This window comes from Pristiophorus japonicus, chromosome 8 (genome assembly GCF_044704955.1).
Source record: "Pristiophorus japonicus isolate sPriJap1 chromosome 8, sPriJap1.hap1, whole genome shotgun sequence".
NCBI lineage: Eukaryota > Metazoa > Chordata > Chondrichthyes > Pristiophoridae > Pristiophorus > Pristiophorus japonicus.
Window position 1 is genome coordinate 35,908,210 of NC_091984.1, and position 23,417 is coordinate 35,931,626.

The 23,417-nt window shown below is 47.0% G+C and overlaps 1 protein-coding gene across 1 annotated transcript in view; it reads left to right on the forward strand.

Annotated features, from left to right (window-relative positions):
• cfap57 (cilia and flagella associated protein 57) overlaps positions 1–23,417 on the forward strand; it is a 172,553-nt gene that overhangs the window by 20,781 nt on the left and 128,355 nt on the right. Inside the window, exons 2-3 of the mRNA XM_070886035.1 lie at positions 15,095–15,408; positions 22,029–22,270. Of these exons, the coding sequence (XP_070742136.1) occupies positions 15,095–15,408; positions 22,029–22,270 (556 nt within the window). The remainder of the gene's footprint in view (positions 1–15,094; positions 15,409–22,028; positions 22,271–23,417) is intronic.

Consider the following 23,417-nt stretch of genomic DNA (forward strand, 5'->3'; position numbering starts at 1 on the left):
TGGGGCGGACATTAGAGCGAAATTCAGCACTTGGAGCAAAAAAACAGAGCGGTGCGGTGTTGGTGGTGGGAATGGGCTCTCACCTAACAGATAGAGCTATGCGCGGCAAATTGTGAAATGTTCGATATGTCTGCTGTTGCAGCTTGAAAAGATCCAGTCGTAAAATTCAGGGCGATGGTGACCTTTGATGCGACTGACAGCTGTCCTCAACCTTGTTTGAGGCTGGAGGTCTGGCTGCAGGAGATGGCACAGTTCCGTGATGACGTCTTTGTGGAATCGCAGTCTCCAGAGACACTGGTCATCAGTGAGGTCCATGTAGGAGAACTGCTGTCTGTAGACCCTTTGACGATAGGGCCTTCTGCCACCACATCTATGCAGGTACCTTCCTCTCACAGCTGCCTGATTGCCTTCTCCCTCCTGCTGCTGTTACTCCTCACCCTCTGCAGCCTGCTGCTGGCAAGCACAGCCTCCTGTTCATGCTGCCTCCTCTCCATCTGCCCCACTCTGTGGTGTTGGGTCTCTGCATACCTGACCCTTCTCCTGACGGCAGGCCCTTCCTGAGAACCTTCCTGGTGCACCTCTCTGGGTTGTGCTCAGTCGCCATCTCTATGGCCTTCTGCATGTTCCTTACCCATGTGAGCTGCGTCCCTTGCCCGCTGCCTCTCCAAACGTTGGAGCCAGCGCCGCTTCTCCAGCATGCCTCCCTGCCGTGCACAATGTGTAGGAGGCGTTCCGCTGCCAGCACTGACTATTAAACCTCTTCAAGCACAGCCTCCTCAATCTACGCTCTCTGTTGCTGACTATGAAGAGGCTGGCCCACTACTCTTCAAATCCGATGTCAACAACGCAACTCTCAATGCTTTCAGCTGTCGAAAATAATCTGTCCGACAAGAATGGTGGGAGCTGCACTGCGCCTTTAAATGCCGCTGGTGGTCTTCAGCATGCCATGTGTACCGACCCAAAAACCTGTCGTTGGCCCTGACAAGCGGCCGGAAGCCGAATTAAGGGCAATTTTCCTTCCGATGCGGGTCGAAGGCGGTGCGCACTTTGATTATGTCGTTACCGACGCATACGGAGGAGCGGAGCGGAAGTGTGGGAAGCGGGGCGGTTACCTACACCGCCGGAAATATCAATGAGGGAAATGCCGCTTTCAGGCAGCCATGGCTCTTTTTGAAAGGGGCAATTTCGGCCCCCTCGTTTCATAAAAATAGAGGGGCTGAAATTCAACCTCCCGAAAAGACCTCTTGCTGTCGGAAAGCGGTGGCCAAGCGGCGGAGTTGAATGGCCGCCGCCAGCGAAATTCACCTCATTGTTTTTCCAGCGGTCCCCACTTCTGCCCCGCTACTGTCGACCCACCCTAAGTGCGTAATCAAAGCGCACACCGCCGATCTCTCGCACCTCCATCGAAATTCAGCTTGAGAAATCGTAGATCCGCCACGTGGTGCCCCTGACAGCTTTTTCTGTTGGTCACCTTACTTTCAGTGTGTTGGACATGGCTGCGCGGCGGTTATTAAAGGTGGGGGCCCACTGCCGTGACTGCCATGTTTTTTTTTTTGTTGGCCTACTGCCAGGTTGGGCTGACAATTATGCCCCCAGGTTCGTCTGGAGCACCAACAGGCAGCCTGGCAACCCCTCTTGGGTGCCAGGCCACTGGCCCGGCCGAAACCCTCCCTGGTGGCCCACTGAACCGAAGTTTTAAAATGGCAAAGGCACACCCCTTTAAGTGAAGGGAAGAGCCGTGGTGACGCACACGCGTCATGATGCCATCACCGCGCTGCTGATAATTGACAGCGGCGGTGACTCCGTATCACCTCCACTTCCGCCCCTCTCGTGGTCGATCTACTGCTTACCGGCCAACTTCCGCCTCCATTATGACCCACTTCCGGTTCGCCCGAAAAAAAATGACAAAGAGCTAAATTTCGCGAAAGAGGCCATCTCATCCAGCGCAGCGGAGAAAAAACCTTTAAAAACGGTAGATGCACCAGCTTTCTGGCGGGCCTGAATTTCTACCCAAGCCTTTGGCAAACAAGGAGGAGGACTTTAAAAGACTTCAGGAGGGCACAATGTGTGGGTGGAATTTGTTGTAGATAATTGTGAGGTGATGCATTTGGGGAGGGGGTGAAACAAAGAGTGGAAATAGTCTAGTCCCTTACTGTAAAGACATTGACGGGTTCACCAGTCCTGAAGAAGGGTCTTAAATCCTGAAAAGTTGACTGACATCTGTTTTTCCGCAGATGCTGCCTGACCTGCTGAGTATTTGCAGCTTTTTCTGATTATGTTTTCCAATTTCCAGCATCTGCAGTAATTTATTTTTATTTAAATTGGTGATCCTTTGTGACTGACTGTTAAGTTTCAAATAAAGCAATGTGACTGGTACTGTAGACTTGAGTAAGTGTGACCTTAGTCTCTTTATTCTGACTCCAGAGTGCTGGCACAGCATGGGAGGCCGGCTTATTGCTTATATGCAGTGCTCCCAAGGGATGCTGGGATCCCTTGGGACTCCAATAGATGCACCCTCTGGTGGCGGTAGAATGCTGGTTACAAGATGTTGCATACATAACATCACTCCCCCCCCGCCCCCCCCCCCCCCCCCCCCCCACACAAAGTCAATAGTACACTTATTTACAGAGTGAGACGATCTGGGGCTTTCCGCTCCCTAGTCGATCGTCTCGGTACAAACACAGGTGCAGGTGAGTTGGTTGGACCTTTGCTGGGCTGCTGCACAGCTGGCCTTGCTGGGCTGCTGGGGATGATGTGTTCAGCTTCGTGGTCAACCGTGATGTCGGTTGCCACTTGTGTGTGTATTGGAGGGTCAAATTTGGTGGTGTCCTCTTCAGGTTGTTTGTGGCTGTCTGTGAATCGCAGTTTGGTTTGGTCCAAATGTTTTCTGCAAGTTAGTCCATTTGCCAGTTTGACCTCAAACACCCTACTCCCTTCTTTGGCTACGACAGTGCCAGCAAGCCATTTGGGACCATGTCCATAGTTGAGTACAAATACAGGGTCATTGTCTTCAATATCATGTGACAAATTTGCGTGATCATGGTACATGCTTTGTTGATGCCGCCTGTCCTCGACATTATCATGGAGATCAGGGTGGACGAGAGAGAGCCTTGTTTTGAGTGCCCTTTTCATGAGCAGTTCGGCAGAGGGAACCCCGGTGAGCGAGTGGGGTCTGGTGCAGTAACTGAGCAGGACTCTGGACAGGTGGGTCTGCAGGGAGCCTTCCGGCACGCATTTCAAGCTTTGCTTGATGGTTTGGACTATCCGTTCTGCCTGGCCGTTAGATGTGAGCTTGATCCCATTGCGGTCATGAATTCCTTGAATTCAGCGCTGGTTGAAGCACGGCCCATTGTCGCTGACAAGGACATCAGGAAGGCCGTGCGTGGCAAACATAGCTCATAGGCTTTCAATGGTGGCAGTGGACGTGCTTACTGACATTATTACACACTCAATCCATTTTGTATAAGCATCCACAACAACCAAAAACATTTTGCCTAGAAACGAGCCAGTGAAGTCAATGTGGATCCCAGACCACGGTTTGGAGGGCCATAACCACAAACTTAGCAGTGCCTCCCTGGGTGCATTGCTCAGTTGAGAGCAAGTGTTGCATTGGCGCATGCAAGACTCCAAATCTGAGTTGATGCCGGGCCACCACACATGGGATCTGGCTATAGCTTTCTTCATTACTATGCCTGGGTGGCAAAACTACGCGATTACCCCACAAAAGACAGTTCGCCTCTATGGACATTTTGTCTTTGCGCCGCTGAGACGGCTTGATCTCTCTGCTGGGACACTGGACCAGCTCCCATGGAGGATACAGTTTTTTTTTTACAAGGGACAGTAAAGGATCCTGGCGGGCCATAACTGGTGACTTTTCGTTTTCAAATGCATCCATCACCAAGAGCAAGTCTGCAGGCAGTGCCATTTCCACCCCGGTGACGAACAATGGTAGCCGACTGAGAGCATCAGCGCAGTTCTCTGTGCCTGGCCTGTGGCGAATTACACAGTTATATGCAGACAACGTGAGCGCCCATCTTTGGGTGCAAGCAGAGGCATTGGTATTAATACCTTTGATCTCTGAGAATAGCGATATGAGCGGCTCATGGTCAGTTTCTAACTCAAACTTAAGCCCAAACTGATACTGGTGCATTTTTTTCACCCCATAAACGCATGCCAGAGCTTCTTTTTCAATCATGCTGTAGGCCCTTTCGGCCTTGGACAAACTCCTGGACGCATAAGCGACCGGTTGCAAGTTCCCGATTCGTTTGCTTGTTGTAACACACACCTGACCCCGTACGAAGTCGCATCGCAAGCTAGCACTAAACGTTTACATGGGTCATACAGAACAAGCAGTTTGTTGGAACATAACAGATTTGTGGCTTTCTCAAAAGCAGTCTCTTGTGATTTCCACCATATCCAGTCATCTCCCTTGCGTAGCAAAACATGTAGAGGTTCTAGCAAGGTGCTTAACTCAGTAGGAAATTACCAAAATAATTGAGGAGTCCCAGGAACGACCGCAGCTCCGTCACGTTCTGTGGTCTCGGCGCATTCTTGATGGCCTCCGTCTTGGCTTTGGTGGGTCTGATGCCGTCTGCCGCGATTCTTCTCCCTAAGAACTCGACCTCAGGCACCAGGAAAACACACTTCGAGCGTTTCAACCTGAGTCCCACATGATCTAGCCGACTTAGAACCTCTTCCAGGATCTGCAAGTGTTCGATGGTGTCCCGACCTGTGATCAATATGTCATCCTGGAAAAACACGGTGCGCAGAACCGACTTTGCAGACTCTCCATGTTCCTTTGAAAAATAGCCGCGGCCGATCGAATCCCAAACGGGCATCTATTGTAGATGAACAGACCTTTGTGCATGTTGATGCAGGTGAGGCCTTTTGAAGATTCCACCAGCTCCTGCGTCATGTAGGCCGAGGTCAGATCCAATTTGGTGAACATCTTCCCTCTTGCCAGCATCGCAAATAGGTTGTCTGCCTTGGGTAGTTGGTACTGGTCCCGCAGCAAAAAACGGTTAGTCGTTACTTTATAGTCCCCACAAATTCTGACCGTGCCATCGTCCTTGAGAACCGGAACAATCGGACTGGCCCGCTTGTTGAACTCAACCGGCGCAATGATGCCCTCTGGTTGCAGCCTGTCCAGCTCGATCTCCACTTTCTCTTGCATCATGCATAGCACCGCGCGTACCTTGTGGTGGATGGGTCATGTACCGGGAACCAAGTGGATCTGCACCTTCGCCCCAGAGAACTTTCTGATGCCTGGCTCAAACAACGACGGGAACTTGTTCAAAACCTGGGCACATGAGACATCGTCGACGGATGAAAGCGCTCGGCTGTCGTCCCAGTTCCAGCGAATTTTTCCCAGCCACCTTCTGCCGAACAGTGTGGGGCCATCTCCTGGTACAATCCATTGTGGTAGTTCATGCACCGCTCCATCATCGAGACTTTTACTGCTGCACTGCCAGTTACAGGGATCAGCTCTTTAGTGTAAGTTCTCAGCTTGGTATGAATAGGGCTCAGCTGGGGCCTTTGTGCCTTGTTGCACCACAGCCTCTCAAAGGCCTTTTTGCTCATGATAAACTGACTCGCACCCGTGTCCAATTCCATGGAAACTGGAATTCCGTTCAGTTCAACTTTTAACATGCTCGGTCGACATTTCGTGGTGAAGGTGTGTACCCCGTACACTTCTGCCTCCTCGGTTCGAGTCTCTTGTTCAGTTTGATCCGCCATGGATCGGTCTTCCTCTGCAACGTGGTGGTTTGCAGGGTTTGCAGCTCGTCTGCACATTCGCTGGAGGTGTTCCATTGTTCCCCAGCCTTTGCACGCATGGTATTTGAAGTGGCTTTGATGGGCTCAATGATCAGCTCCGCAGCGCCAACAAGGTGTTAACTGCCTCGCATTCACACTTGATGGCGGACTCTGAGTCATCTGAGGTTGTGCAGCTACAGGCGTGTACATTCTGCCCTATGCACTCCTGCCTGAAAACGACGTTACTTTGTGTACAGTACTTGCCGATGCATCTTTATGCTGCGAAATTTGTTTGGTGTTATCGCTGGTGGACATAAATGCCTGGGCTATCGTTATGGCTTTGTTCAGGTTCAGTGTTTCATCAGTCAATAGTTTGCGAAGGATAACCTCATGGCCAATGCCAAGCACAAAAAAGTCTCTTAGTATTTGTTCCAGGAATCCACCGAATTCGCAACGTCCTGCACGGCGCCTTAGTTCGGCGACGTAGCTCGCCACTTCCTGGCCTTCAGACCGTTGACATGTATAAAATCGATACCTTGCCATCAGAATGCTCTCCTTCGGATTTAGGTGCTCCTGGAGCAGCGTACACAGTTCTTCATACCATTTGGTTGTGGGTTTCACCGGAGTAAGAAGATTCTTCGTGAGGTCACAGGTTATTGCCCCGCAGACGGTGAGGAGGATCGGCGTTCGTTTGGCAGTGTTCTCATTCCCTTCCAGCTCGTTGGCCATGAAGTATTGGTCGAGTTGCTCCACGAAGGCTTCCCAATCATCACCTTCTGAGAATTTCTCCAGGATGCCAACAGTTCTCTGCACTTTTGCGTGATGGTTCGTTACCTATTACTCATCGCCAGTTGTTAAGTCTCAAATAAAACAATGTGACTGAGTTCTGTAGACTTGAGTAAGTGTGACCTTAGTCTTATGTAGTCATTCCTCCGGGCATATAGTGCAGCTGTCACCTGCCGAATGCAGATACGTGTTGCATGTTGAGAAATGGTACACACATCCCCAGTTGTGGCATGGAACGATCCAGATGTTTAGAATGCAAGTGCAGCTGTAACCTTCACTTCTTGGCCTTTATTCCAAAGGGGATGGAGTATAAAAGCAAGGAAGTCTTGCTACAGTTATACAGGGTATTGGTGAGGCCACACCTGGAATACTGCGTGCAGTTTTGTTTTCCATATTTACGAAAGGATATACTTGCTTTGGAGGCAGTTCAGAGAAGGTTTACTAGGTTGATTCCGGGGATGAGGGGTTTGACTTATGAGGAAAGGTTGAGTAGGTTGGGCCTCTACTCATTGGAATTCAGAAGAATGAGAAGTGATCTTATCGAAACGTATAAGATTATGAGGGGGCTTGACAAGGTGGATGCAGAGAGGATATTTCCACTGATAAGGGAAATTAGAACTGGGGGGAATAATCTTAGAATAAGGAGCTGCCCATTTAAAACTGAGATGAGGAGGAATTTCTTCTCTCAGATGGTTGTAAATTTATGGAATTTTCTGCCTCAGAGAGCTGTGGAAGCTGGTACATTGAATACATTTAAGACAGAGCTAGACAGCTTCTTAACCGATAAGGTATTATGGGGAGCGGCAGGGAAGTGGACCTGAGTCCATGATCGAATCAGTCATGATTGTATCAAATGGCGGAGCAGGCTCGAGCGGCCGAATTGCCTAATCCTGCTCCTATTTTTTATGTTAACTGACGAAGCGGTCCTCGTGACGCTTCTAGGTTGCAGGTCTGCTTTTCCTAACTCTCAGATCTCAGTTACAACTTCTTTGCGCAAACACAGCATTCTGTCAGTGTGCATCACTCACATGCAGGTACGAACACCTGCCTCGATATACCTGACATGGGTAAGTCCTCCTGCCCATCATCCTACGTGCTCTGAGGTTCCTCATGTGATGATGTTGAATCAATTGTCTCCTCCAAAGCACCATCATGCAGAAGGCTTGCACGAGATATGGCATTGTCAGTATTGCCCCATGATTAAATTGTACCTTTGCAAGAAGCTCAAAACGGCAGGTAGGGCAAGATACTTTGTTTTCTCTCTCTCCCCAAGGTCGACGCCCTAGTATGGACCACACCCAGGTCTGAGCATGCACAATGATCGGGAAAGACCCCCCACCCCCTCCCCGCGGCTTCATTTGATGCATTGTGTAAGGCTTCTCATTCCTTCAGTTCATCTTGCACATACCGCCTCATCCCCCCCCTCCCCGGGCTTCTTTTCAAGCCGGGCCCCTGTGCCTAGACGAGGGATCGATTCTGCCAGCCAATGCTCCGACCCTGGAGCCCGGTTTGGAGCTGTTCGGTGGTGGCGTGGCACGTTAAAAATTAAAGAATTCCATGAATCTTCCATTTTCTGCGTTTTAAGTTTGAAAAAAATTAAGCTTCGTGATGCATATTTATGTGTTCTTGACTCCCTACAAAATTTTGCCTAAAAACAATGGCGTCTTTCTGTGCTAATTTTTTGATGTGCGCTGGTTTTTCTTAAGTGCCCAGAAGGTTTTTCGGGAGTGGTCACATACGCCATCCTAGGAGAAATGTAAGTTGGCCAAACTTACATAATTGTAAAAAACTGGCGCAGACATCAGGTTACGCCCCCATGACGCAAAAAAAACTAACCTAAAAAAATCGGGAAACTTGAATTTTTAAATTTAGGCAAAAAAAAGTGGTGCACGCCAAAATAAATGGCACAAATCACTGGGGAAAATTGAGCCCATTGTCTTTTTTTTTCAACCCAAGAAAATGCATAATTGCTCCCAGCTGATGGTATCCAAATTGTTTGATACAAATGTAAAAAATAAATCAAAAATAATATCTGAATGGCGGCAGATTAGGAAAAAGGGAGGTGCAACAAGACCTGGGTATCATGGTACATCAGTCATTGAAAGTTGGCATGCAGGTACAGCAGGCGGTGAAGAAGGCAAATGGTATGTTGGCCTTCATAGCTAGAGATTTTGAGTATAGGAGGAGGGAGGTCTTAATGCAGTTGTACAGGACCTTAACGAGGCCTCACCTGGAATATTGTGCTCAGTTTTGGTCTCCTAATTTGAGGAAGGATGTTCTTGCTATTGAGGGAGTGCAGCAAAGGTTCACCAGACTGATTCTGGGATGGCAGGACTGACATATGAGGAGAGACTGGATCGACTGGGTCCGTATTCACTGGAGTTTAGAAGAATGAGAGGGGATCTCATAGAAACATATAAAATTCTGACGGGACTGGACAGGTTAGGTGCAGGAAGAATGTTCCCGATGTTGGGGAAGTCCAGAACCAGAGGACACAGTCTAAGGGATAAGGGGTAAGCCATTTAGGACCGAGATGAGGAGAAACTTCTTTACCCAGAGAGTTGTTGAATCCAGTTCGTTGGATATATTCAAGAGGGAGTTAGATATGGCCCTTACGGCTAAGGATGAAGGGGTATGGAGAGAAAGCAGGAAAGGGGTACTGAGGTGATGATTAGCCATGATCTTATTGAATGGTGGTGCAGGCTCGAAGGGCCGAATGGCCTACTTCTGCACCTATTTTCTATGTTTCTATGTAAAATTGGAGAATTAGTATACGAAGATATTTAGTAAAATTGTTCACTCTTAACTCGTGCTTTTATTAGCTAACAGTTCCATATTCCAACATAAAACCTGCTGGATCATTTAACATAATATTAATCTCCAGGCCAGGGAGCGGAAGGAGCAGTGTGGCGGCGTACCACTCCAGGGAGCAGCACGTGCTGGAGCAGGAGAGCAATGGCAGCTAAGAGAGACGTCACCAAGATTCATGTCGGTGATTGGAGCATGGGCAGATACAGCAGGAGCGGCGAAGTCAGGACGAAGGAGCGGCGAGAGATTGCAGAGCGATGTGATCGGGGCCCAGGAGAGGCGTGATTTCGGGGCCAGACGAGGTGTGGGCCTAGGGGCAGCACAGGCCAGCCCACACTGCGATATGTGTGCGCGCTGGTCTCCAGTCGTCTTGGTTAATCCTTGCCACTGGACCAAGACCTAGCTCTGTCAAGCCCGTGTGGTGGCTGGTGTGCAACGGCCACCACACGTTAAAAAAATCCACGCACAGGCATCTTCCACCCTTCAAGATTTAGTTTGGGACTTGGAATTTTAGGTCCTTCCTTGAAATCCCTGTGAACTTTTTGATGTGAAAGCAAGTCATCCTCGATTCGAGGGATTGCCTATGATGATGATGATGATGATATTCTGACTCCAGAGTGCTGGCACAGCATGGGAGGCCTGCTTATATGCAGTTCTCCCAAGGAAAGGATGCTGGGATCCTTCGGGATTCCAACAGATGCGCCCTCTGGTAGCGGTAGAATGCTGGTTACAAGGTGTTGCATAGATAACACTGATATTCCAACCAGTGGAAATAGAGTTTCCCTGTTCACTTTATTAAAACAATTCATCAATTTAAACAACTCTATTAAATTTCCTCTGCTCCGGTGGATACAGTCCTAGTATCTCAAGTCTTTCCTCATAACTACAATTTCTCACCCTAGCACCACTCTGGTGATTTTAACTACATGCTGTCTATGGCTGGAATGCTCCCTCGATAATGGGATGTTCAAAAGTGTACATGACACTAACTGCAGCCTAACCAATGTTTTGCACAAATTTATCAGTATTTTCTTTACTGTTGTATTCTATGCCACTATTTATAAAACCTAAAATGCAGTTGGCCATTTTATGGCTTTTTCTACGTGCACTTGCAGAGAATTATATATTTAAATATCTAGATTTCTTTGTTCATCTACAACCGTCAGCAACTTTACACCACTCCTTCTTTCTGCCCCTCCCTAAATACATTACCTCACAATTATCTACATTAAATTGTATCTGCCACCTGGATTGTTCTGAAGTCTTTTACAGGCCTCCTCAGTGTTTGCCAAACCCCCAAACGGACAATGTAGGTAAGTCCATCCTTTTCCTCACTAGGGGTCCAAGTTTCGGCCTCAGTTGCTCCTGATTTTTTGGAGCAACTGGTGTAGAACGGAGTATCTTAGAAATTCAAATTCTCGGCATTTAGTTTGCTCCAGTTCTAGTCAGTTAGAACAGTTTCACTTTGGAACAGAATTTTTTTTCAAAAGGGGGCGTGTCCGGCCACTTACGCCTGTTTTCAAAGTTTCGGCAATGAAAACTTACTCCAAACTAACTTAGAATGGAGTAAGTGAAGATTTTTGTACGCTCGAAAAAACCTTGTCTACACTTTAGAAACTCAGGTGTAGGTTACAAATCAGGCGTAGGGAATTGGGGGGGGATGGTTTAAAGGGAAGTTTCCAAACATTAAACACTTCAGTTTTACAAATAAAGAGCCATCATCAATAATAAATGATAAAAACATCAGTAAATCAACCAATAAATCAATCAAAAAAATTAATAAGAAATATTTTTTTTTAAATCAATAAATAAAACATTTTCTACTTACCGACTGCAGCACCGGGAGCCCTCCAACAGCGTGCTGGGATGCCCCCCTCAGTGTGTCTCTGTCAGTGTCTCTATCTCTCTGTCTGTCTGTCTGTCTGTGTGTGTCTCTCACTCTCTGTCTGTCAGTGTCTGTGTTTCTGACAGCGAGGGGAGGGGGGTAGAGGGAGAGAGGAGGGGAGGGGAGGGAGGGAGGCAGAGGGGGAGGGAGGGAAGGGGAGGGATGGGGGAGAAGGGGGAGGGATGGGGGAGAAGAGGGTGGGGAGAGAAGGGGGGAAGGAGAAAGGAAGGGGGGAGGAGGAGAAGGGGAAGGGGGAGAGGGGGGGAGGAGGTGAAGGGGAAGTGGGGAGGAGGAGAAGGGGAAGGGGGGAGGAGGGGAAGGGGAAGGGTGGGAGGAGGAGAAGGGGAAGGGGGAGGAGGGGAAGGGGGGGAGCAGGGGAAGGGGTAGGAGGAGAAGGGGAAAGGGGGGGAGAGGAGAAGGGGAAAGGGGGAAGAGGAGAAGGGGAAAGGGGGGGAGAGGAGAAGGGGAAGGGGAGGAGAAGGGGAAGGGGGGAGAAGGGGAAGGGGGGATCAGGGGAAGGGGGGGAGGAGGAGCAGGGGAAGGGGGGGAGAGGAGAAGGGGAAAGGGGGGGAGAGGAGAAGGGGAAAGGGGGAAAGGGGGGGAGGGGAAAGGGGGGAGAGGAGAAGGGGAAAGGGGGGGAGAGGAGAAGGGGAAAGGGGGGGGAAGGAAAGGAGAAGGGGGGAAAGGAGAAAGAGGGGTGAAGGAGAAGGCGCGGGGGGGGGGGGAAGGAGAAGGGAGAGGGAGGCTGAACGGGCCGGGCCCGGCCGGGCCCAAGACTTCGGGCAGGGCCCATCCCCAGCACCAGATTTACAGGTAGGTGGCATTGGGTTGGGTCGGGTCGGGTCCAGGGTTGGGAGCGCGGGTCGGGTCGGGGGGAGCGCAGGTCGGGGTCGGGAGCGCGGGCCGGGTCGGGGGGGAGGAGGAGGGAGGTCGGGTTGGTTCGGGTAGGGAGGGAGCGCGGGTTGGACGGGGCGGGGGACGGGGGAGGGAGGGAGAGGGAGGTCAGGTCGTGTGGGGGAGGGGGGGGAAGCGCGGGTCGGGACCGGTCCGGTCCGGGGGTGGTGGGGGGGGGGGGGTGGGGGGGAAGCGGGAGTCAAGTCGGGTCGGGAGGAAGCAGGAACTGGGCGTGGGAGGCAGCCTTATGCACGCAGCCCCCGTGAGGCCATTCAGCCAGGGCTAGGGGCTGCGTGCTTCGGGCCCCTCCCACACAGTTTTGGGCGCCTGGAGCTACTGCACGTGCGCGCCCACTGTAGCGCGCATGTGCAGAGGTCCCGGCACTGTTTTCAGCGCAGGGACCTGGCTCCGCCCCCACAGCTCGTGCTGCGCCGCGCCCGACTCCAGAGGACCAGCAGGGAGCCGGAGAATCTGTAAGTTTTTTTTAGGCGCACTTTGTGGCGCGAAAAACGGGCGTCCGAAACTTGGGCCCTAGGAGTCCACACATGTGTACTTCCGGCAGAGGTTGTTGGATAGAAATTAAGGGCAGGAAAATTCTTGGATTTTTCCTTAGCTCTGGGTGCTGAGGCCACTTGTAAAAACCTGACTACTGGCCCAGTTGAGATTGAGTGTATCAGCACAGACAAGGAATCCAGCGTGGGGACAAACTTCTTCACTCAGAGAGTTGTTAACCTGTGGAATTCTCTACCGCAGAGAGTTGTTGATGCCAGTTCGTTGGATATATTCAAGAGGGAGTTAGATATGGCCCTTACAGCTAAAGAGATCAAGGGCATGGAGAGAAAGCAGGAAAGGAGTACTAAGGTGAATGATCGGCCATGATCATATTGAATGGTGGTGCAGGCTCGAAGGGCCGAATGGCCTACTCCTGCAGCTATTTTCTATGTTTCTATGTTTACCAGTCTTCATTACTCAGTTACTCTCTGCTACTTTCTGATGCTAATGATGATGATTCTCTGAATTAACCTGCTGAGCCATTGAGGGAATCCCAATGCTTTTAGGCATTACAATCATTTCAGCTACTTTTATTTATTTTAGTTTTATTTACAGTAGTATTTATTTTTACAAACGTATTAGAGAATAATTTTAAAGAGTAACTTAACCTTTGGGTTCCTCTGGCACACATAAACTTGCAGTCTTTTATATAGGATTACATAGGATATACAGCATAGAAACAGGCCATTCAGCCAACATAGTCCATGCTGGGGTTTATGCTCCACTCGAGCCCCCTCCCGTCTTTCCTCATCTAACTCTATTAGCATAACCCTCTAGTCCCTTCTCCCTCATATGCTTGTCTAGCCTCCCATTAAATGCCCCTGTACTATTCGCTTCAACCACTCCCTGTGGTAGCAAGTTCCACATTCTCGCCACTCTCTGGGTAAAGAAGTTTCTTTTGAATTCCCTAATGGATTTCTTGGTGACTATCTTATACCTATGGCCTCTAGTTTTGCTCTTCCCCACAAGTGGAAACACTCTGGGCTAAAAATTCGAGTGCGCTCCTTTTGGAGGCAGTAACGCTTGCGAGGCGCGAGACTTTGTGCCAGGTGCAGAAGTCTCACCTCTTGCAAGAAATTGGGGTTACTGCACCCGAAAGGAAGTGCAGTGCTAAATCAAGCACACCACTTTCTTTCTGGGGCAGTAGCGGGGCGGATGCCTTGGGAGCGGGGCACATGGCTCAGCAGCTTTACGCACTGGGCCGCGTAGTGCTGCTGCATTGGAGGGACTCTTCCCTGAATTAAAGGGAAGAACCCATGCTGCATACTCTGCATTAATGAAAAGGTCCTATCCGGACCACCAGTCAAGCAGAGTGCTGGGCTGACCGATCGCGGCACGGACCCCGCGTCCAAAACGGCCATGGGATGCACAAAAACTGGCCTTTTTTTTTACTAGCAGCAGCCCACCTCCCCTTTAACTTTTGTCCTGCTAGCGCCGGCCGCTCGGTACATGTCACCTGAAGCTGTTGCTGTCATCGCCTGGCCCAGCTTCAGCGGGCGATACCCAATTTAGGGTCCGGGTCGCTAACGGGGCGCTGCATACAGTGATAACATCAGCATCGCTGGCTCAGCACACTCCTGCGAATTTAGAGGGAGTCGTTAGCGACTCGGTTGCAAAGTCGTTTGCGCCCCATTAGCACCTAACTGGAGGTGCAAATGATCTGAATTTCTCCCCCTCTGTGTCTACTTTATGAAAATCTTTCATAATTTGAAAAGATCTTTATTAGGTCACGCCCCTTTGCCATTAGAGTTTATGTTGTTGCCTGCACCTTGAAACTACATTAGTCTTTTAACTCATATATTGCAGTTCCTGTGCATGGGCCCTTCACTTTCACTTATTGTCTGGTAATTGTGGCACTGATGGTAAATCTATACCTATTGTAAGAAAGTGATATTCACTCAAGAATGTATCAAAGTTGTTGGAGCTTCTCTTTTTTTATCCTTAATAAGCGGTTTGAGGGTTGTATTATAAAGAATTGTTTCATAATAAATAATCTATCGGGAGACATATATATATATAAGCATGATTCCCTATAGATTATTTAGTATTATGTATTTGTTATATATAAAATTATCTTTTATACATCAATTTTTATTAGTTAGAGGCAGTCTGGAAGCAGAGGTTTATTTACCCAGTGCAACATTATGAAGTTCTGTTACAAATTCACCTTCGGAATCAAATGTACTATTTACCATGTGTGGGATCTCGTGCAACAATGTACATTCTGTAGTGCACTAATACAACTAATGCATTGTGCTTCCAGACTCTTCTACATCAGCGCATCCAATTTTCCTTATTCTTTTAAAGATAATGCAGGACTTTACTTTTCATGTAGCCATACTATTTGCCTTCATGATTCTACAGATTCTAAAAACGTTAACTAAAAACCTATATCGTGTTGTGCTGTTGATGCAGGTTCCGAAAAAAGCCAAGGAATGCGAGCTCTTGCCTTAAGCCCCAATCGACGATATCTGGCCATTTCTGAAAGGGGTGAAAAAGCCACAGTGACTATATATGATGTACAGCATGATCAAAATAGAAAGAGAAAGTCACTTAGTGTGAATGACCTTCAGGCCCAGGAGTTTGTCAGTATTGCCTTCTCGCCAGACTCCAAATTCTTGATTGCGCAGTCTGGACAACCTGATTGGACACTGATCTACTGGTTATGGAAGAAACAGAAAATCATGGGTGTTATAAAAACTACCAGCAACCCAAACCCTATTTACCAGGTAATCTTTTGTAATTCAATGTCAGTAACTTCAGCCACCATATTTGTGGGCAAAACAATTTCTTGAGAAATTTGACTATTAATTCAAACTGAAATAAGTTTCCAACTTAAAAAGCTTTCCATCAGGATTTTTCAGAAGGCATTCATGTCAATGCTCAATTCTGCGTGCAGTTTTATATTGGTTTCATGAAAAGCTGCTGAAACAATTACAAAGTAGAAGGGAAGATTCAGTGAAATGCAAAATCTTTCTGTTACTTTAGCAATTTTGACCATGTATTTAATATTCTCCACAGCGCATTTGAATTTAACCGAGAGAATAATTAAAATTAGCTTCACATAATCAGTACGCTAGTTGACATTATTTCCCCTCTTCGCATGTACAACTCAAGAGAGAGAGAGAGTGGAGCTCCTTCCTTAACCCCAGTGCTTCTCCTCCTCTCTACCTGACATTCTACTCCTGCCACTGACCAGCTGCCACTTCCTGCCGGGTAACATAAGAACATAAGAAATAGGAACAGGAGTAGGCATCACGGCTCCCCGAGCCTGCTCCATCATTCAATAAGATCATGGCTGATCTGATCATAGACTCAGCTCCACTTCCCCGCCCTCTCCCCATAACCCCTTATCCCCATATCGTTTAAGAAACTGTCTATTTCTATCTTAAACTTATTCAATGTCCCAGCTTCCACAGTTCTCTGAGGCAGCGAATTCCACAGATTTACAACCCTCTGAAAGAAGAAATTTCTCCTCATCTCTGTTTTAAATGGGCGGCCCCTTATTCTAAGATCATGCCCTCTAGTTCTAGTCTCCCCCATCAGTGGAAACATCCTCTCTGCATCCACCTTGTCAAGCCTCCTCATAATCTTATATGTTTCGATAAAATCACCTCTCATTCTTCTGAATTCCAATGAGTAGAGGCCCAACCTACTCAACCTTTCCTCATAAGTCAACCCCCTCATCCCCGGAATCAGCCTAGTGAACCTTTTCTGAACTCCCTCCAAAGCAAGTATATCCTTTCGTAAATATGGAAACCAAAACTGCACGCAGTATTCCAGGTGTGGCCTCACCAATACCTTATATAGCTGTAGCAAGACTTCCCTGCTTTTATACTCCATCCCCTTTGCAATAAAGGTCAAGATACCATTGGACTTCCTGATCACTTGCTGTATCTGCATACTAAACTTTTGTTTTTCATGCACAAGTACCCCCAGGTCCTGCTGCACTGCGGCACTTTGCAATCTTTCTCCATTTAAATAATAATTTGCTCTTAGGTTATGCACTTTGGCAGAAATAAATCAAACACTTTCCAAAATTATACTACATCTGCCAAATTTTTGCCCACTCACTTAGCCTGTCTATGTCCTTTTGCAGATTTTTTGTGTCCTCCTCACACAATGCGTTTCCTCCTACCTTTGGATCGTCAGCAAACTTGGCTACGTTACACTCAGTCCCTTCTTCCAAGTCGTTTATATAGGTTGTAAATAGTTGAGGTCCCAGCACTGATCCTGCAGCACCCCACTAGTTACTGGTTGCCAACCAGAGAATGAACCATTTATCCCAACTCTTTGTTTTCTGTTAGTTAGCCATTCCTCTAGCCATGCTAATATATTACCCCCAACCCCGTGAACTTTTATCTTGTGCAGTAACCTTTTATGTGGCCCCTTGTCAAATGCCTTCTTGAAATCCAAATACACCACATCCACTGGTTCCCCTTTATCCACCCTGTTCGTTACATCCTCAAAGAACTCCAACAAATTTGTCAAACATGACTTCCCCTTCATGCTAACTTTGCCTGACCGAATTTTGCTTTTCCAAATGTCCTGCTGCTGCTTCTTTAATAATGGATTCCAACATTTTCCCAAGCACAGATGTTAGGCTAACTGATCTATAGTTTCTTGCTTTTTGTCTGCCTCCTTTTTTAAATAGGGGCATTACATTTGCAGTTTTCTAATCTGCTGGAACCTCCCCAAAATCCAGGGAATTTTGGTAAATTACAACCAATGCATCCCTGTCACTACTTCTCTTAAGACCCTAGCATGCAAGCCATCAGGTCCAGGGGATTTATCTGCCTTTAGTCCCATTATCTTACTGAGTACCACCTCCTTAGTGATTGCGATTATGTTAAGTTCCAGTAGCTGACTGGAAGATGAAGACATGAAGATAAAATCGCCCAGGCCTCATGCTACTGAAGTCAAGATGGTTTGCCGTCCGCCCAATTTTTTGTCCCGATTTAAAGTTTCGAGGCATCATATGAATCACAGCAAGAGGCTCGGGAATAATTGTAAATCAGTCCCCCTTTTAAAGCTATGATATTCTTATTTTTATATAATTCTTTTTATAGTATATTTAGTGAAAAATCAAAACTTTAAACAAAATCATTTTTAGCATATAGGTGTCGCTAGCATTTATTGCCCTTCCCTATTTGCCCTTGAAAAGGTGGTGGTGAGCCGCCTCCTTGAACTGCTGCAGTCCATCTGTTGAAGGTACTTCCTCAGTGCTGTTAGGGAGGTCCAGGATTTTGATGCAGCTACAATGAAGGAACAGCGACATATGTTCAAGTCCGAATATTACAGCAAATTGGAAAGCAGAGCTAGTTGCATCATGGGATTTTCAATACAGTACAGGCTGAGGAGCTGGGAAATTCAAAACTGAGCTGTTGCAGCCACACCGCTGGCAGTAGGATGTGATTGTAGCGGTTCGTCTAGGCAGTTTCCATTATAAAGTGAACAAAGGAATTTATATGATGGGGAAAAGTTAACAAAGTGTAACAACAGGAAGGAAGGTTTTGTAGGCAGGAAGTGCACATGGATTTTTAATATACTATACATAGTGAAATCAAATATATTCTTCATTGAGTGAATCCGAATTACCAACTAATATGCTTAATATGTGGTTTTTTACTATTATAAATTTTTCTGCTTTGCAGGAAAATGTAACTGGTTTTAATGCCAATAGCCTGGGGTTTCCACTCACTGGTAGTTTTACTGCTTTATTCTGTTGTAGGTTTATCTGACCTCCGCCAAATAAGCCCATGTTATACTGTGAAGCCAAACTGATGGCCATATATCAGAATATATTAATTGGGGCTAGTGAGTGAAATTACTGCCTACTCTAAATTTTGCTGTTCAAAAGTGAATGTTAACAATTAGCAGAATATTTGATCATGAATTGAGCTTCCGACCTCATATCCATTCTATCACTAAGACTGCCCATTTCCACCTTCATAATATCGTCCGCCTCCGCCCTTACCTCAACTTACCTGCTGCTGAAACCCTCATCCATGCCTTTATCACCAATTGACTTGACTATTCTAATGCACTCCTGGCTGGCCTCCCTAGTTTTACATTCCATAAACTTAAGGTAATCTAAAACTCTGCCGCCCACATGCTAATTCGCACCAAATCTCGCTCACCCATCTCCCCTGTGCTTGCTGACCTACATAAGAATATAAGAACATAAGAAATAGGAGCAGGAGTAGGCTATAAGGCCCCTCGAGCCTGCTCCGCCATTTAATGAGATCATGGCTGATCGTCGACCTCAACTCCACTTTCCCGCCCGATCTCCATATCCCTTGATTCCCCTAGACCCCAAAAATCTACATTGGCTCCCAGGTAAGCAACACCTCGATTTAAAAATTATAATCCTTGTTTTCAAATCCCTCCATGGCTTCGTCCCTTTTTATCGCTGTAATCTCCTCCAGTCCTATAATCCCCCTAGACCTCTGCGCTCCGCCTATTCTGGCATTTTTAGCATCCCCGATTTTAAATGCTCCACCATTGGTGGTCGTGCCTTCAGCTGCCTTGGTCCTATGCTCTGGAATTCCTTCCCTAAATCTCGCCGCCTCTCCATTTCTCTTTCCTCCTTTCAGACGCTCCTACCTCTTCGACCAAGCTTTTCATCCTCAGCCCCAACATCTGCTTATATGGCTCGGTGTCAACTTTTGACTTTTTTTTTTTAATAACACTCCTGTGAAACGCCTTGCGACGTTTTATTATGTTAAAGACACTATATAAATATAAGTTGTTGTGAGAAAAGAAAAAAAGATCTTTATAACTGCACCACATGCATCATCTATATTTGAAGTTTTTGTTGTGGGCCAGCATTTATTGCCCTTCCCAAATTGCCCTTGAGAAGGTGGTGTTGAGCTGCCAACTTGAACCGCTGCAGTCCGTGCGGTTAAGGTGCTTTCACAGTGCTGTTAGGGAAGGAGTTCCAGGATTTTGACCCAGCGATGATGAAGGAACAGCGATATACTTCCAAATCAGGATGGTGTGTGACTTGGAGGTGGTGGTGTTCCCATGCGCCTGCTGCTCTTGTCCCTTTAGGTGGTAGAGGCCGCGGGTTTGGGAAGTGCAGCTGAAGAAGCCTTGGTGGTAGCTGCAGTGCATCTTGTAGATGGTACACACTGTAGCCCCGGTATGCTGGTGGTGGAGGGAGTGCCAATCAAGCGGACTGCTTTGTCCCGGATGGTGTTGAACTTCTTGAGTGTTGTTGGAGCTGCACTCATCCAGGCAAGTGGAGAGTATTCCATCACACTCCTGACTTGTGCCTTGTAGATGTTGGAAAAGCTTTGGGGAGTCAGGAGGTGAGACACTCACCTCAGAATACCCAGCCTCTGACCTGCTCTTGTTGCCACAGTATTTATGTGGCTGGTGCAGTTAAGTTTCTAGTCAATGGTGACCCCTAGGATGTTAATGGTGGAGGATTCGGCGATGGTAATTCCGTTGAATGTCAAGGGGCGGCAGTTAGACTCTTGCTTGTTGGAGATAGTCATTGCCTAGCACTTGTGTGGCATGAATGTTACTTGCCACTTATCAGTCCAAGCCTGACTGTCATCCAGGTCTTGCTTCATACGGGCATGGACTGCTTCATTATCTGAGGAGTCACGAATTTCATGTGTTGATTGAACACTTCTATTGAAAAATTTGGATATAAAAATAACAAACTGGAAGAGCAGAATAGGTGAGAGTGTGTGTAACTATTTCCCACTGCTGATAAACAAATAATCCTCAAACAGACCTAAATGGCAGTAAACATTAGGGCATTTGGAAGAAAAATAATTTTTGTGCCATATTCTGTGCTGTTGCCCTTAAAAATACCTGAGGGTATTGACTTTTTGGTGAGGTATGATTCCCCTGGGGCTGGGTGAGGGAGAACTGTGGCTGAGCCTGATTCTATCTTCGCCTCCATCAACATGTGCGCAATTTCTTGCATGGCTATTATATTTAATTGATAAAAATGTCCACTTACAAAAATAAAATAATTTAACAATTATTTTCAAGGCATCACAAATATATACAAATTTTAATGATTACGTGGGTTTAATTAAAAGAGAAAAGGCCATCAAACTTGCTCCTTCCAACAGACCACAATTCTCCACAATTGGATATCCTGAGAAATAACCAGAAATAAAAGCTCCAAAGGGTGAAATCGCTCATTGACCATAGGAGAAAGACACAGATGGACTTGCATTTATATCGTGCTTTCACGACCACCAGAGGTCCCAAAGTGCTCTATAGCCAATGAAGTACTTTTTTGAAGTGTAGTCGCTGTTGTAATGTAGGAAGCGCAGCAGCCAATTTGTGCACAGCAAGCTCCCACAAACCGCAATGTGATAATAACCAGATAATCTGTTTTAGTGATGTTGATTGAGGGATAAATATTGGCCAGTAGGTTTAAACCTCTGGAATAGCAATAAGCAATACTAATAAGCCCTAGCTGGTTGCATTCTTTGATTTAATCAGACCTAGAGGAATTGGACTGGGCTTTCTGCTCGGCCGTTGCAGAAGTGAGGAGAGTGAGCACTTTTCATCGCTCCTCAGATAGATCTCTGGCCCAGGCTGGTTTTCTGACCCTGTGGTCGTCAACATACAATTACATGCTCCCTGGCCTCCACAGGGGAGGCACGCCAGTCTGGGAACAGAAATGTGCAGCTCCGAAGGTCTGTTGCTGCAACAAAAAGGGATTTTTGCCTGCATACTGCCTGCCATTAATGTTAGAAAAAATGAGAGAATCTTTCTCTCACCTAGTGGGCCGTGTACAGAGCTGTGCTCTAGTATTTGCACAGGCCGCTCTTCCAGTTAAACCCTGGTGCCTCCTCGGTGGACTTCTGCATAGTGGATGCAATGCCCTAACTGTGTCCAGCATTCTTGCAGAGGGTGTGTTTTCCTCATTTACATTTGTTAGCATGCTCCTGCACACACACATGGGTGAGCGCAGTTTGTAGTGTGCCAGCTGGGCTGCAGTATGTAGCGGGTAGGATGCAGCCCAGCACGTACTTGAGTTGTTTTTCCTGGCTGCCTGGCTCAGATCTGCTGAAAATTGAGCAGCGCAGGGGAAGTGGAGGTGCAAGCATTTTATTTTATGGAGTATCTGATCATCCTTCATTATACTTATTAGTCTCCTTCATGAGCAGATATTCTTCTGATTCTTTTTTCAAGGAATTAATGTATTCGCATAAAAATAGGAATGTAACATCACAATAATGGAAGTCTGCTCTGTAAGTGGGTCCAATAATTACTGCGTTCTCCCTCACCATTAACACAAAGTACTGTACAGCCGGTTAAATGTATCCAGTAATATACTGTATGCACTAGTTAGTGATTTTCTTTTTTGTGATAGGTCAGCTTTAACCCTCAAGATAACGCACAGATCTGTGTGGCTGGGGCTGGTGTTTTAAAACTGTTGCGATTTGCTGACGGAAATCTGAAGCAAACGAACTTCCAAAAGTTTGAGTTACAGAACTTTCTCTCACATGCTTGGATGTCTGAGGATCGTATTATTGTTGGCACTGACGTAGGAAAACTTTACCTGTTTGAGTTGGCTGAACTGCGCTGGGAGTACAATATGGCACCAGACTACAGGTACAGTAAGAATGGCAACTGTATGGCCCCTAATTTGCTTTTTTTATTTTCTCAATAGTTGTTGCAGTGGTTCTCAAACTGCTCTGTGTTGGCGATCCCCTGTAAATATTGACACAATCCCAGAGTCTTCCTGTTCTAAGGTCTGAAAATATTTTGGCTATCTGAAGAAAGCAGTGCTGTTATTGCAGGAAATGTTTTTATTCGTATACAGCATCAGAAATAAGTTAACATATATAGAAACATTCAGAAATTTGATGATCCTGGAGTTCCTCACTCTGGGCATTCCTAAGTCCATGCACTTTCTTTTGGAATTCTGTGATTTAGATTGATGGCTTTAAATCGTACTAACATGTTCTTTTCTACAGGCAAAACCACATTTAAGGGTGTGTTAATTAAGTGAGTTCATGGACTGTATTTGGGCGCTACTAACTATAGAAAATTTATTTTTGATAGATTGACTGCCAGTTGGCATTTAGTGTTGTTATTGAATAGCAGGTGGTAATGAGTAAGCTCAAATAGGTAACAACCAACGAAGCCATTAATTACAAATGGATGGTCTTGTGTAATCTAAGTTACTATCTTCCATCACTTTTTTTTTGAGCATTAAATATGGCGATACTGAGACGAATCTTCAACTCTTGCACATAGCTCTTTTTGTGGCCAGTGGAAATCATTACCAATACAAACATACAAAATTGAGGGACAGGAAAAGACCTTATGGTCCATCAAGCCTGCCTCACACCATGATGGGCAGAGCATCGTGACTAAATACTTCATCACTCCCACCCTCCTCACTCATCTTTCTCTCCCCCCCCCCCCCCCCCACTCCCCGCCATATGTAATCTTCTGGGAGAGGCAAAAAAAACAAGGGTAGGGGTAGCTGGTTCTCCACTGCCCCCCGCCCCTTCCTCCTGAGTTCATGCTGCTACTTCACCTCCTCCATAATCCCCGCCCCGCCCCACCTCCGCTTCAAAAATTCCTACTGCCACTCTCCCTCCGCAATCCCTTTCAGTTAATGCTGTCATTCTTATTCCTCTCCCACCACAACACACCAACAATAGCTAGTTCCCTCTTTTTCTCCCCGCCCCCTCCCCTCCCCTAAAGTGCTGGTCCCAGCTTCTACCCCTTTTATTCTCCTCCATCCATT